Raw genomic sequence first — 12,231 nt, forward strand, 5'->3', positions numbered from 1 at the left:
TGGTAGTCTGTTCGGAAAGTGAAGAGTCGTGAAAATGTATGGGATCCAACATTCCACAATTCTTTTTCCGAACAGACTCAATTATAAATAGCTTTGGGTGCCTTTCCAACAGAGATATGCTGTATGTAGCACAGTATAATAAGGAGTACTATCGTACAGTATGGCCACTCCCGCTCCCCGCTGAAAGTGCCGCCCACCCCCTCTCGGTTACCTCACAGTTACCGCCTGTCAAAAACACGAACAGTCGACCTGTCATATTTCACTTATACAAGCATAGTACGCGTTCACCTACACGAGCTAAGACTGTGTGCTAGGAATGCGCCTCTTTCAATATATTTGATCGCCAGTGTCTGAGGTGTGGTAGTAGTAAACACTATTGCACAGAAAAATTACACGTACAGTGAATAATTATAATGGTAATTACAAAGGCGAGCTTATCCCTTTAAGGGATCTCCTCCAGTTAACCGTATTAATTAGCCGGGTCCACACAGAGCGAGGCAATGTGCTCGCGAGGCAAACTAGCTGTGTAGACGTGCCTCGCCCGAGGCAGCTTGCTCGGCCGAACAGAACGCGCGCGCTCTGTGTGGACACAGCATAGCACTGGTTCAAACTAGTGACCAACCGGTTCGGTTTCGGCCAAAAAAACATGTTTCGGCCGTAGTTTCGGTAAACTTACAAAATTGTACTTTTGGGTCGCGTTGGAATCACTTTTCCAGAATTTTAAAAGTTCCTGATAAGGTGATAAGAGTTCAAAAGATAACAAATGACTGAATAGTGAACTCAAAAATTAAAAAAAAATACTTACATAATATACAAGACGATTTTATAAATTTTTGGCGATTTTAACAAATCTTAAGTTTCGGTTTCGGTCAGAAAACATGTTTCGGTCGGTCAGTAGTTCAAACTGATTCTACTAAGCTGATTGGTAGATATCAAACTCATCTACGTAGCACATATCTTGTGGAAAGGTACCCAATACTGTAATGGGATAAGGGTTGCAATATCATACTTTTATAAGAAAGATGAACTGAATCGTTATAGATATAAAATATATATTTTCTCAAACATGGTATGAAATATTGATGTTATGTGCCTTATAATTGGCAGCGAAGTATGACGTTGCAGGTGCGGCTAGGACGATTGATAGATAATGGAATTTCATACAAACCTTGCAGGCCAAGGCCGGCAAAGTCTTCTTTTTTAATTTCCAAACACAGATAATTGTGACATAACATCCAGGTATTTAGCCAATTAAAAAAATCTATAAGGGGCTTTATAGACGTGCCGACTGCAACTGGTACGGGCCCTAGGCAATATTTGATTTTGGGGTGCGTTTTCATACAAAAAAAAATTTTTTCGTTTTTTTTTTAATTTTTTTTTATAACTTTTTTTTTTATAAGCGTATACGGGGCATCAAAGGGGAACGAAAATTCGATTATTTTTGCGCTACGACGCACCGTTTAGGAGATACAGCCATCCAAAGTTACTATTTTCAGTAGACTTTATTTATTTCATACCATGTTTGAGAAAAGCACTATACATACCTCGGCGGGAAATGGGGTTGCCCGCCTCAGACCTATCCGGTCTATATGTCTTCGGCCGGCAACCCCATTTGTCCCGGCCTCTGTAGTAATGTACTATTATTTTTAAGTAGGTGGTGGATGTCAAACATTCCGTAAGCGACTGTTTTAGAACAATTTCATTTAATTAGTTATAGCAGTTGCTATTGCTAAGAGATTTAATCATGAGATTTAGTTTTCAATTTTACCTATTTAAATGAAATAAATTTTATAATACTTTTATAGTGTTGTTTTTATTTCAACCTTTATTCCAGTAGGCTTAGCACATGATGCCCGCGAGAGTATGTCGCCGCGAGATAGATGACACGTCTTCTTCTAACTGTATTAATGACATAAGGACGGGTAGTGTATCTCACGGCGACATACTCTCGCGGCCATCATGTGCTAGGCCTACAGTAACCCATAACATAACAGTAGAAAAGTTAATAAGGGATAAAATGCTTTCTATAAAGATTCAGCGCCAAGTAAAAAATGGACCCGACTCGCTTGTTCTTGGCCATGAAAGTGTTAAAAGTACACCGTGTCCAATAAGTTTGAATACAGCACAAATAGCCAATAAAACAAAATGAACAAATAGTTACTACATTATTATTATATTTTATGAATGGCACTCTTATTTACTACATACACAACAAATGTTTTGGAATAACTCCAGCATTAACTTGTTTACCAGCCTCAAACGCTTCTCAAACGGATCACACGCGGCACGCACCGTTTTCTTCACATTTCATCCCAAATACTCTCGATAACCTTTTTGAAATGATCTAGGTTTATGATTTTATAAAAATTTAGTCTTCAAAGCATGTATGACCATACAAAATTGTCTAATACGCCTAAACCTGGAGGCCTGGGTGGCCACTCATGTTTCGGATAAAAAACTGCCAAATTAGTCTGAAACTACGCTAGAATACCATTTGCCGAATGTGCTGGAGGTGCGTCTTGTTGGGACACATGATACTCATTCCCAAGTATCCTTTTTAACTTTAAGGCATTTTTTTCTCCAAAACCTTGGTTTTAAAGAAAAAAAACGTTGATTCTAACGCTTTTATCTGTAAGTACTGAAGGTAGTTTACCTCGCTTACATACTGCATCCCACACCTGGGCCGATGGTGAGCTCTGGAACCTAGGCACATTTTTCTAGTTGCCCGGAACGTTATCTATCCTCGGTACCCATAATAGTTTATTTTGGACACGTGGCGTCTGTTTTATCACATACAGATTCTCCTTATAAAAAATAACTCGTCACCTGCGTGCCGAGCAAGTATTTTGTTGGCACTTTACCTCTTTGTTTTTCTTAGACACTTTCATGTACTTTGTGCTTGTATTTTATTAAGAGGAATATACTCTTTAGTTTAAATAAGAATTTGATGGCCTGTGATCCCTATATCTTTAGAACTGAGGTAAAATGTGAGTATTCGGACTTATTGGACACGGTGTATATCTGTACCAACTACAAACGAAAACGCATATATACCTGTGCGAAGCTCTGCGCTGCGGAGATCTTTTCTTATATAAAAATACAAGCTTTTTCCCGCGGCTTGACTCGCGTTAGAAAGAGACAAAAAGTAGCCTATGTCACTCTCCATTTCTTCAACTACATACACTTAAAAAAATCGCGTCAATTCGTCGCTCCGTTTTGCCGTGAAAGACGGACAAATAAACAGACACACACTTTCCCATTTTGTCACTACTTTAAAAAAAACTTGTATCTTCGTCTGTCAATGAAAATAAAATTGTAGTAAGTATGTATGGAATGTATATAGACTTACTGCGTTTTAACTTTGAGAAGCAGCGTGAGATACGAGATTTTTTAAAAGTAGTGACGATTTATAATATTAGTATGGATATAACACAGCCTTATACCGTTGGAATAAGGTTCATCAATGGTCATTGGTCCAGCGTCGGGGAAAACCTCCCAAAAGTGTAAAGTCATGGAGAACTGTTTATGTTTGTTTCCGTCATCGAATAACAATCCCACGCTGATTTCACGCCGATCCGCGCACGGCAACTTGTCAGTGTGATCAGTTGGCTTAGCTAGTATTAGTAGGTCACCTTGTTGTCATGTTTGAAGTGAGCTTTTTCTTTTTCTCAGTATTTATAGGTATTTTACAGTATGTATACAGGATGTATTTTGATAGCGGGTCAGTACAGGCAGCTATGAGATGCCGTAGTCCTACCTCAAAATGGTCTAATGGGACCAATTGATGAAAAATGGATTCAAATTGATGAAAAATGGCATTTACAGAAAACCTAACCTAGGGTGCCGCCAGCAGCGGGGCAGGGCCCAAGCTGCCGGTGGTTAGGGCTGCAGCGCCTTCTGCATCTGGCTCTTGATCCAGCCACCAGCGAGAGTCTCTTAAGATGTTGGTCGAGATTCTTTGCTATGAGACCGTTCGCTGAAACGACTATCAGAAGAATGATCGTTGAATCAACATCCCACATGGGGGTTATCTCGTAAGCCAAGGTACTTACTGGACTTGTCCTTCTCGGCTTTCACGAGATTCTCATCATGGGGTATGGTGATGTCAACGAACACGGCCCGGCGTTGCGGTCGATCTATTATCAAACTGAGCTTTTTCTTACTATTATATTCCGCGGTTTTTTCGGGAAATGGTGTTCTGGACCTTTATAAAGCGTACGCGGAGGAAATTAAGACGTACAGGCTCTCTAGACATTTTGATGGAATGGAAGGGTGCACCGAGCGGATACTATCTCTTGCCCGTATCATGGGACGCACGCAGAGGCAGCACCCACCAGGGCCATGGTTGCTTCATTATTACTCTTAGCAAAGAGGATCGAGTATTATAGAGAGTTACTGTAATCGCAGTGCATAGACTGCCATGTCTTGACACAGGCTTAAAACTTTTGAACTTCAGTTTTCACAATTTGGCCCATATTCTTAGCTTGATATGTGTTAAGGGGCTGACAACACCCAATTGCGCAAAATTGATGTTACTTGCGCAGTTTTTAAAGACAAACTGTTAGTTTTAGTAAGGCAAGTAAATTATATGTTATTATTCATTATATTTCAACGAACATAGCCGTACTCGATACACGATTTAATGAAATCGGCTCGATAGAAAAAAATTGCAAAGATTGGTCTCGAATTCGTCATTAAACGGTTCTATGGCGTTCAATTATTCACTTAGTTGTCTTTAATTAAAATTACAATAACAAAAATATACATATCTAAAACACTAACGAAACATATTGCACAAATAATGCATCTTTCTATTTTATTTTAATATTTTTCCGCACTTTTCGTACCTAGCCGCCCTCTTTTAGTGACATCGCGTTCTCACTTACTCCCATACGAATAGACAGTGTACGCTAGCGTCAAGGCCATTGGGTGTTGTCAGCGTCTTAAAATGTCAAATATTACTATTAGCGCCATCTAGCTGAGCGTACCCCAAAGGTGTAATGCCATCTAGGCCACCGTACCTAAGTTTTTCTGTATGGTACTCAGGTACGTTTTTTCTTAGACCTTATCTGTCTATACGGAGTTATATATGTCTTTGCTCTTAGGCACTCAAGACGTGCTCAAGACACTCATGTCACAGTATAATAAAGAGTATAGAGGTACTATCGTGCTCATGTCACAAAGTTCCAAAACCGAAAGGATTTTAAATACCTACTCACCGCCGTGAAATATTAGATTCGGTCCCGATTGTTTAAAAAGTTAATAAAATAGGTACTTAATAGGATCAAAATCCATAGGTAATATTATAAATGGGAAAGTATGTGTGTGTGTGTTTGTTTGTCCGACTTTCACGTCAAAACGGAGCGACGAATTGACGTGATTTTTCAAGTGGAGATAGTTGAAGGGATGAAGAGTGACATAGGCTACTTTTTGTCTCTATCTAACCCCCCACTTCCCTAAAATGGGGGCTGGAAATTTGTATGGAGCATTTCGCAATATTTGAATTTAACGCGAGCGAAGCCGCGGGCAAAAGCTAGTCATCCATAAAGTTAAATACACTTGTTGTATAATCACTATGACAATAAGAATTAATCCAAAATAGCATTCATTTGTTTGTAACGCTTAATTTTGTTAAGGAAAAACAATTGCCAAACGAGAATAGAAACGTTTACTTGATCAATTTGGATAGTCATTTCCTCCGGTCTTCTTATAGGATAGATGTATAAAAGATGGGTAGCAGGTAATATTTGTACAGTTGAGGAGTATGGCTCGACTAGTGCTGGTATTATGTGTTTTCGGGCTTATTTTGGGTGCCCACGCAGCACCAGGTAAGTAGGTATAATTTGTCAGTACATTTTGGAGTTTAAGCGGCACGTGGCACTCTTTACCACCTAAATCCTAGAGTTATTTCTTTGACGACCGGTCTGGCCTAGCGCGTAGTGACCCTGCCTGCTACGCCGCGGTCCCGGGTTCGAATCCCGGTAAGGGCATTTATTTGTGTGATTAGCATATTTGTTCCTGAGTCATGGATGTTTTCTATGTATTTGTATATTATATATATCGTTGTCTGAGTACCTGCAACACAAGCCATCTTGAACTTACCGTGGGACTCAGCCAATCTGTGTAAGAATGTCCTATAAAATTTATTTATTTATTTTATTTTTATTTATATCTTCCGAAAATTTAATTAGGGGACGTGATGACTAATTAAATTTTCGGAAGATATAAATAAAAATAAAATAAATAAATAAATTTTATAGGACATATTCTTACACAGATTGGCGCGATACTTCGTATAGTGGTTCATCATCATCCACATCTCAGCCCTAGAACGGCCACTGTTGGGGCCTCCCCTTTGAACCTCCATATATACCGCTTGAAGCGACTTGCCTCCAGCGACTTCCGGCGACTTTTATAAGGTCGTCTGTCAATCTTGAGTGCTATATGTTAACGGCCACGAATAGTCAACCTTTGTGAAAGTCAGCCGCTATTTCGTCGGTCGGTGGATAATTGGATATACAGACATTAACATTTTATTTGTTATGTTTCAGGTGGTGATAGAAAGAATGAAGGAAACATCGGCTCCGCTGAGGATGTAGACAATGGAAATGGGGACGTAAATAAAGCCAAAGTCAAAGATGGTGAAGAGACTAGCACTCCTGATGGTAAAGATGATAGTAGTCGCTATTACAAATTAGGAGAAAACGACAACGGCAACGGTGATATTAAAAATGAAGACAACGCCAAAAATGGTGACAGTCGTAGTAGTCAATACGATAAATTAGGAGAGAATGGTAACGAAAATGGTACTGCTCAAAATGATAATAGTGGAGAGGACAATAAAGATGCTAGTCGACAAAAACGTCATGAACCACGGGGTAAAGGGAATCATGGAGGTCCTGGCGGCAATGGTGGTAAAGGTAACGGCGGTGGCAGAGTCGGTTCTGGAGGTGGACAAGGCGGTAAAAATTCGGGTGGGCGACCTCGGCGTTCAGAAACCAGTGTAGATAATTCTAATGAAGAAAGAGAACAAGCCAGCAACGCTAAAGGTAGTAACACTAGTGAAAATGATACAAATGACAAAGGCATTGAAAGCGAAAAAGACACTGAAGGGGCATCTCCAACTACAAGTAAAAATGACCATGGCTCAGAAAATAACGATGACAAAACGCAACGGAGACGATGAATCAATTGCCAAAGGAAACCTTGACGGTAACAGCAAAGCCAGTTCCGATGTCGTTGCCGAATCACAATCCGAAGGTAATGTCAAAGATGTAAGCCCCTCAAGCTACGACAGTGATAACAAGCAATATAACATCGGCAATTTACCTGCAAGTGAAGGCCCTGAAACTTCTGGTATTATCCAAAATAATAACAATGACGGAGAGAAAGAGAATGGTCCCTTAAATGGGGAAGACAATAAAGATGGGGGTCGCAACAGACGAGACAATTCCCACGATAAAGTAAATCAAGGGGAAGATAAAGACGGTAACGATTCAAACAACACTGATAGTGACAACAACAGTGCTTCAAGTGAAAGCAAAGAAACCTCCCCTGATAATAATAGTGATAGTAAGAGCGATGACGATAGCAATGAATCAGATAGTAATGAAAAGGAGAATAAAGATTCTGCCCGACAATCACGTGACAATTTACGCGGTAATGGAAAAGATGGTCATGAAGAGAAACGTGGTCCAAAATTAGGTGGTAGACGCCGACGATCCGCAGACGACGAAGACTCCAAAGTCAAAAATGAAAACGATTCAGGTGACAATAGTAAGAGTGAAACCCAAGAACCTACTCCTGATAAGAATAGTGACAATAATGACGACCAAAAAAGTAACAGTGATGAAAACGGAAACAAAGAAAATGAAAATAATAAGAGCGAAGAAAATTCTTCAGGTATAAATAATGATCATGATGATACCAAACCAAGTAATGATGAAGAAAAAAAAGAAAATAAAGATGGTGTCCGGTACACACGCACACTACCTATAGAACAAAGCACATGGACCTATTTATTTTTGAAGTTGCTTAGTATTTTTGGTATTATTTAATTATTATGTTATTTATTTACATATTGTGTGATTTTAAACTGTGTAAATTATTCAATTTTGTCATATTTTATCAGAAACATTAAACCCCTGACAAGATTCACGTACGACTTTTATTTTAAAAACTGCAAGTAGGTATATTTGGCAAAAAAAGAAGAGCAAATTAAAAACTAGCATTATAGTGATTATAACCGATAGTCCACTATCATATCTTTATCATAGAAATATGATAATACAACATGCAGTCTTTTTTCTTCTCGTTGGGGAAAAAGAGAGGCATACAGACCTCTGATCATATTTCTATGATAATGATAAACATATGTTATTGGACTATCGGCCTATGACAATATCATAATATCATAAAATGGGACGAAAATAATGTCGTCCCATTTTCTCATATGTATTGATTTAAATAAAAGACGACGTTATCAACATTACAATACAGTAGTCTGCCAAAAAAAAAGTGGCAACATTGTAGTGACGTCCCTTTCGAATTTACATGTGCGTAAACGGGATGCCACTACGATGTTGCCACTTTTAAATTTCTACTCTTTGATTATCAGGCTTTTTTCGTATGTTTCCCAATTACCGGTTTTTGGTTTTTACTATAAAGTGTACAACACTAATCGTGCAAATAGGTCATTCGGACATTCCCATTCACTCACTCATCTCATTCACAACGAGTGACATTTTTGAGATTTGACTGATTGTGATTTGTGAGTTTGTTTACATATTTTATGGTGTAAATTGAAGATAAATTACTAAAAATTAGTTATATATTGGATTGATTATAATTATTAAATATGGAAAAATGGAATAGTAGTTGCCGTGCTTGCCTATCGACTTCGGAATCCTTCACATACTTCTTATATGAAAATATTTCGCCCGAAGTCTATTGGTTTTGTACTTCCCTTGAGGTTTGTGTTGTTATTTTAATAATTTATTAATGAAATTTAAACAAAGACTAAATAGATTAAATCTCAAATGACCCATTCTTTCATTTCAGGTAAAAGAAGATACACTTCCAAAATCACTTTGCAACAATTGTTATGGTTTACTTACCAAATTTTCAGAATTCAAGAAGTTATGTATAGAATCAGAGAATATATTATATAATTTTTTTAACAATAGTGAGCCGGAAAACAAGAATTATCTTAATTTAAAGTCAGAACTTGAAGGAAATGAATATGAGGAAAACCTTGGAAGTAATGTATTTGTGAAGAATGAAGATTTGGGTGATATAGGTAGATTTACTTTATTTTAATTTAGATATAACAATATCTTAAGCTAGTACATTTAAGGAAATCGGTTCAAAGTATTTGTTGGAGTCTTAATCAGTGGTGGGCAAATATTTTTCTTTGGAGGCCAAATTAAAAGGAATTGGGAAGGCAGGCCAGATCTACACTAAAAATGCATTTTTACTACAGTGCTACTGGATACAATCCTTTTGCAGGCCCAGGCCATTCTTTGCCCACCACTGGTCCTGATGCTTATGGCAGTGATTACCGTAACAACCTGGAGGTATCTGTAGAAATACTACATTAAATAAAGCTATGTGTAAGGACTTTATAACAAGTTTAAAAAAAAATACTTAATGTCTTTTACCCAACACTTTTCTGAAATGCTCCTAAAGTATGAGGAATATATGGTTTCAATTTAATAAATGTATCTTATTCTTCCAGATGATATAGAGACAGATTTTTGCAATGATGTTTATGAAGAAGACAGACATGAAAAAGTTACTTGCAACACAAAGTAAGAATTACTCACATTGGGGCCTGGTCTTTGTGGTGCTTGCTTGTAATGCAGGTTATTAACAATCATTGTAAATTATAAATCTTTTTATATATTTCAGAATACATAAGACAGAAACTAGAAAAAAATATGCAAAACCAGTATCAAAATTAAAGAAGTCAAGGAAAAAGTTTGAATTCACATGTGAACTGTGTTACAAAAAGTTTGGCTTTAAAGAGCGGTATGAAGCACACCTGCTGGAACATGAAGGAAAAACGGTAAGTTAATAGTACAAGACAACTAGATTAGCTTAACTTGTTAGTGAGTCTGCCTGTACAGCCGATTGCCCTGGGTCAGAATCTATTAAAGGGTATGCACACGGGCGACAAAGTCGCTCGATAACTTTTTGTCGCACACATCTAGTCTATGGGCTTGTATAAGAGTGGGCACACTCTCAGACATTTATTGATTTATTTAACAATACTACAAATATAAACTCAATATTACCATCATTTCAGGCTTCAATTTACTGTACCCCATGCAACAAAACATTCACAACCTGGGGAGGTCTGAAGCGGCACAACGACTGTGAACATACACAGCTGAGCCTCGACCAACTAACCTGCAAGTTGTGCTCCAAGGTGTTTAAGAGCCCTCGCACACTGGCGATACATCGCACGACCCATGGGGAGAGGAAGCTAAGAATATGTGATATGTGCGGAAGGGGTTTAAAAGTAATTTGACTTTGAAGGTAAGACGCACTGTAATAAATAGCCAATTATTTTTAAGTTTTTGTTTTATTAGTATAATGGATGGGTTGTTGTATGGGTTCTTAGCACCTTAGTCTGGTTAAAGTTTGCGGTTTCCGCAGCCTTTCTCTTACTGTATTAATATAAATTTAAATCCATTAAGATGTATAAATGCCATACTAAATATAAAAAAATTTGAGAAAGACAGATAGTTTATCTCTCGGGCGAGATACTGTCCCGCCCTTTCTGTGTCAGACTTACGGGAATTCTTGCCTTAGTTTACTCAACCATCCTTGCTGATTCAATTAAACAGATCAGAGTCAGATACTGTAAATACATCCTCCAAACTAATTTTCCATTTCAGGCTCACCTAGAAACACACATAGAAAACCGCGAGCGTCGCTATACCTGCCAACATTGCGGCAAGAAGTTTTTAAGCAAAAAGACGTGCGCGTCCCATGCAGCCCGCCGCCACAGCGACCGCCGCTATATCTGCCACCACTGCAACTACCCCTTCACCGACAAAAGCAACCTCGCCAAACACATCCTGGTACACGAAGGAAAACAACTACTTCACAAATGCGATCTATGTCTCAAGACTTTCGCCGCACATTCGTCTCTAGTCATACACAAGAGAATACATACTGGCGAAAAACCATTTGCCTGCAACTTTTGCCCGAAGAGCTTTTCAAATAAACGAATGTTAGTGGACCATCATAGGATACATACGGGTGAGAAGCCGCATAAGTGCGCGGTGTGTGACCAGAGCTTTACGCAGCGCGGGACTATGAAACGGCATATGAAGGTGCATGAAAGGATATGCACATAATTGACATAATAAAGATTGAACAACGTAGGAAGTTATAAAAGAAGTTTTCTCAATTAATAGAAAACGATACAAGAATTAGGCGATTCCTTTATTTATGGAATATACCTATTTTTTTTATTTTTTGCTATATGTTAAGTAAATAAAATATTTTTTACAAACTTTTGTTTTGTTTCTAATATTTTTCCCTTCGAACGAAAGAAATAAACTTTGTTTCCTATATTTGTTAGTATATTTTCCAACATTGGTATATGAACAAATAATTACATGAGTAAGAAGTAGGAAAATTACATAGGAAGTTATATACCATCACTACTAGCTACTAGGGTTTGCTCCCGGGAAATACCGGTACCGAAAGTATCGGGAATTCCCGGGATTTTTGACCAAGCAAAGAACCGGGAAATCAACTTGAAAAATCCCGGTACTTTCGGGAAATATTTTTTTTTTTTTTTTTTTATGGGATAGGAGGCAAACGAGCAGTCAGGTCGCCTGATGGTAAGCGATCACCGCCGCCCATGGACACCCGAATTATCTTTTAGTGACATTTTTGCTACAAAATTTATATATTTATGTTTATATTATTTAAACAGTTGAAAAATAGGCGTAGGTACAGGAACACGCGCTTAATCACTATTTAATAGCGTTTGGCAGGCAACCTGGCAGCCGTAGCCACCGCGATACCCTAACTAGTAGTAACTAGCCCCACTAGCCAGTTCAGTATTCGAGTTTTGTATTTTTGGTGAATGTTTGTTATATTAATTTATGTATTTATTTTTTCTCTCTCAATCTCATTTGACTCATTTCTCTGCATGTTATAAAACTGTGTTCGCGAATTTTGCAATAGACTCAAAAACTACTAAAGGGATAT

General features: G+C 38.1%; 2 protein-coding genes across 2 annotated transcripts; both read left to right on the forward strand.

The window, feature by feature from the left end:
* Positions 1–5,764: 5,764 nt before the first annotated feature.
* On the forward strand, positions 5,765–8,157 carry LOC125225261 (N66 matrix protein-like). The gene is made up of 2 exons (XM_048128870.1): positions 5,765–5,828; positions 6,552–8,157. The coding sequence occupies exons 1-2, from the start codon at positions 5,765–5,767 to the stop codon at positions 7,184–7,186; spliced, it is 699 nt and encodes a 232-aa protein (XP_047984827.1). The 3' UTR covers positions 7,187–8,157.
* A 668-nt stretch (positions 8,158–8,825) lies between these two features.
* On the forward strand, positions 8,826–11,481 carry LOC125225599 (transcription factor Ouib-like). The gene is made up of 6 exons (XM_048129376.1): positions 8,826–8,971; positions 9,061–9,298; positions 9,737–9,809; positions 9,910–10,066; positions 10,307–10,539; positions 10,902–11,481. The coding sequence occupies exons 1-5, from the start codon at positions 8,858–8,860 to the stop codon at positions 10,529–10,531; spliced, it is 807 nt and encodes a 268-aa protein (XP_047985333.1). The 5' UTR covers positions 8,826–8,857; the 3' UTR covers positions 10,532–10,539; positions 10,902–11,481.
* The last annotated feature ends 750 nt before the right edge of the window (positions 11,482–12,231 follow it).

This window comes from Leguminivora glycinivorella, chromosome 4, assembly GCF_023078275.1.
Source record: "Leguminivora glycinivorella isolate SPB_JAAS2020 chromosome 4, LegGlyc_1.1, whole genome shotgun sequence".
Classification (NCBI taxonomy): domain Eukaryota; kingdom Metazoa; phylum Arthropoda; class Insecta; order Lepidoptera; family Tortricidae; genus Leguminivora; species Leguminivora glycinivorella.

Excerpts from the sequence above, each read along its gene's own strand:
- LOC125225599 (XM_048129376.1), top strand. The coding sequence starts at position 8,858 with ATGGAAAAATGGAATAGTAGTTGCCGTGCTTGCCTATCGACTTCGGAA. Across the intron at positions 9,299-9,736 it reads TGAAGATTTGGGTGATATAG|ATGATATAGAGACAGATTTT; the intron begins GTAGATTTACTT and ends TTATTCTTCCAG. Across the intron at positions 9,810-9,909 it reads AAAGTTACTTGCAACACAAA|AATACATAAGACAGAAACTA; the intron begins GTAAGAATTACT and ends TATATATTTCAG.
- LOC125225261 (XM_048128870.1), top strand. The coding sequence starts at position 5,765 with ATGGCTCGACTAGTGCTGGTATTATGTGTTTTCGGGCTTATTTTGGGT. Across the intron at positions 5,829-6,551 it reads GGGTGCCCACGCAGCACCAG|GTGGTGATAGAAAGAATGAA; the intron begins GTAAGTAGGTAT and ends GTTATGTTTCAG.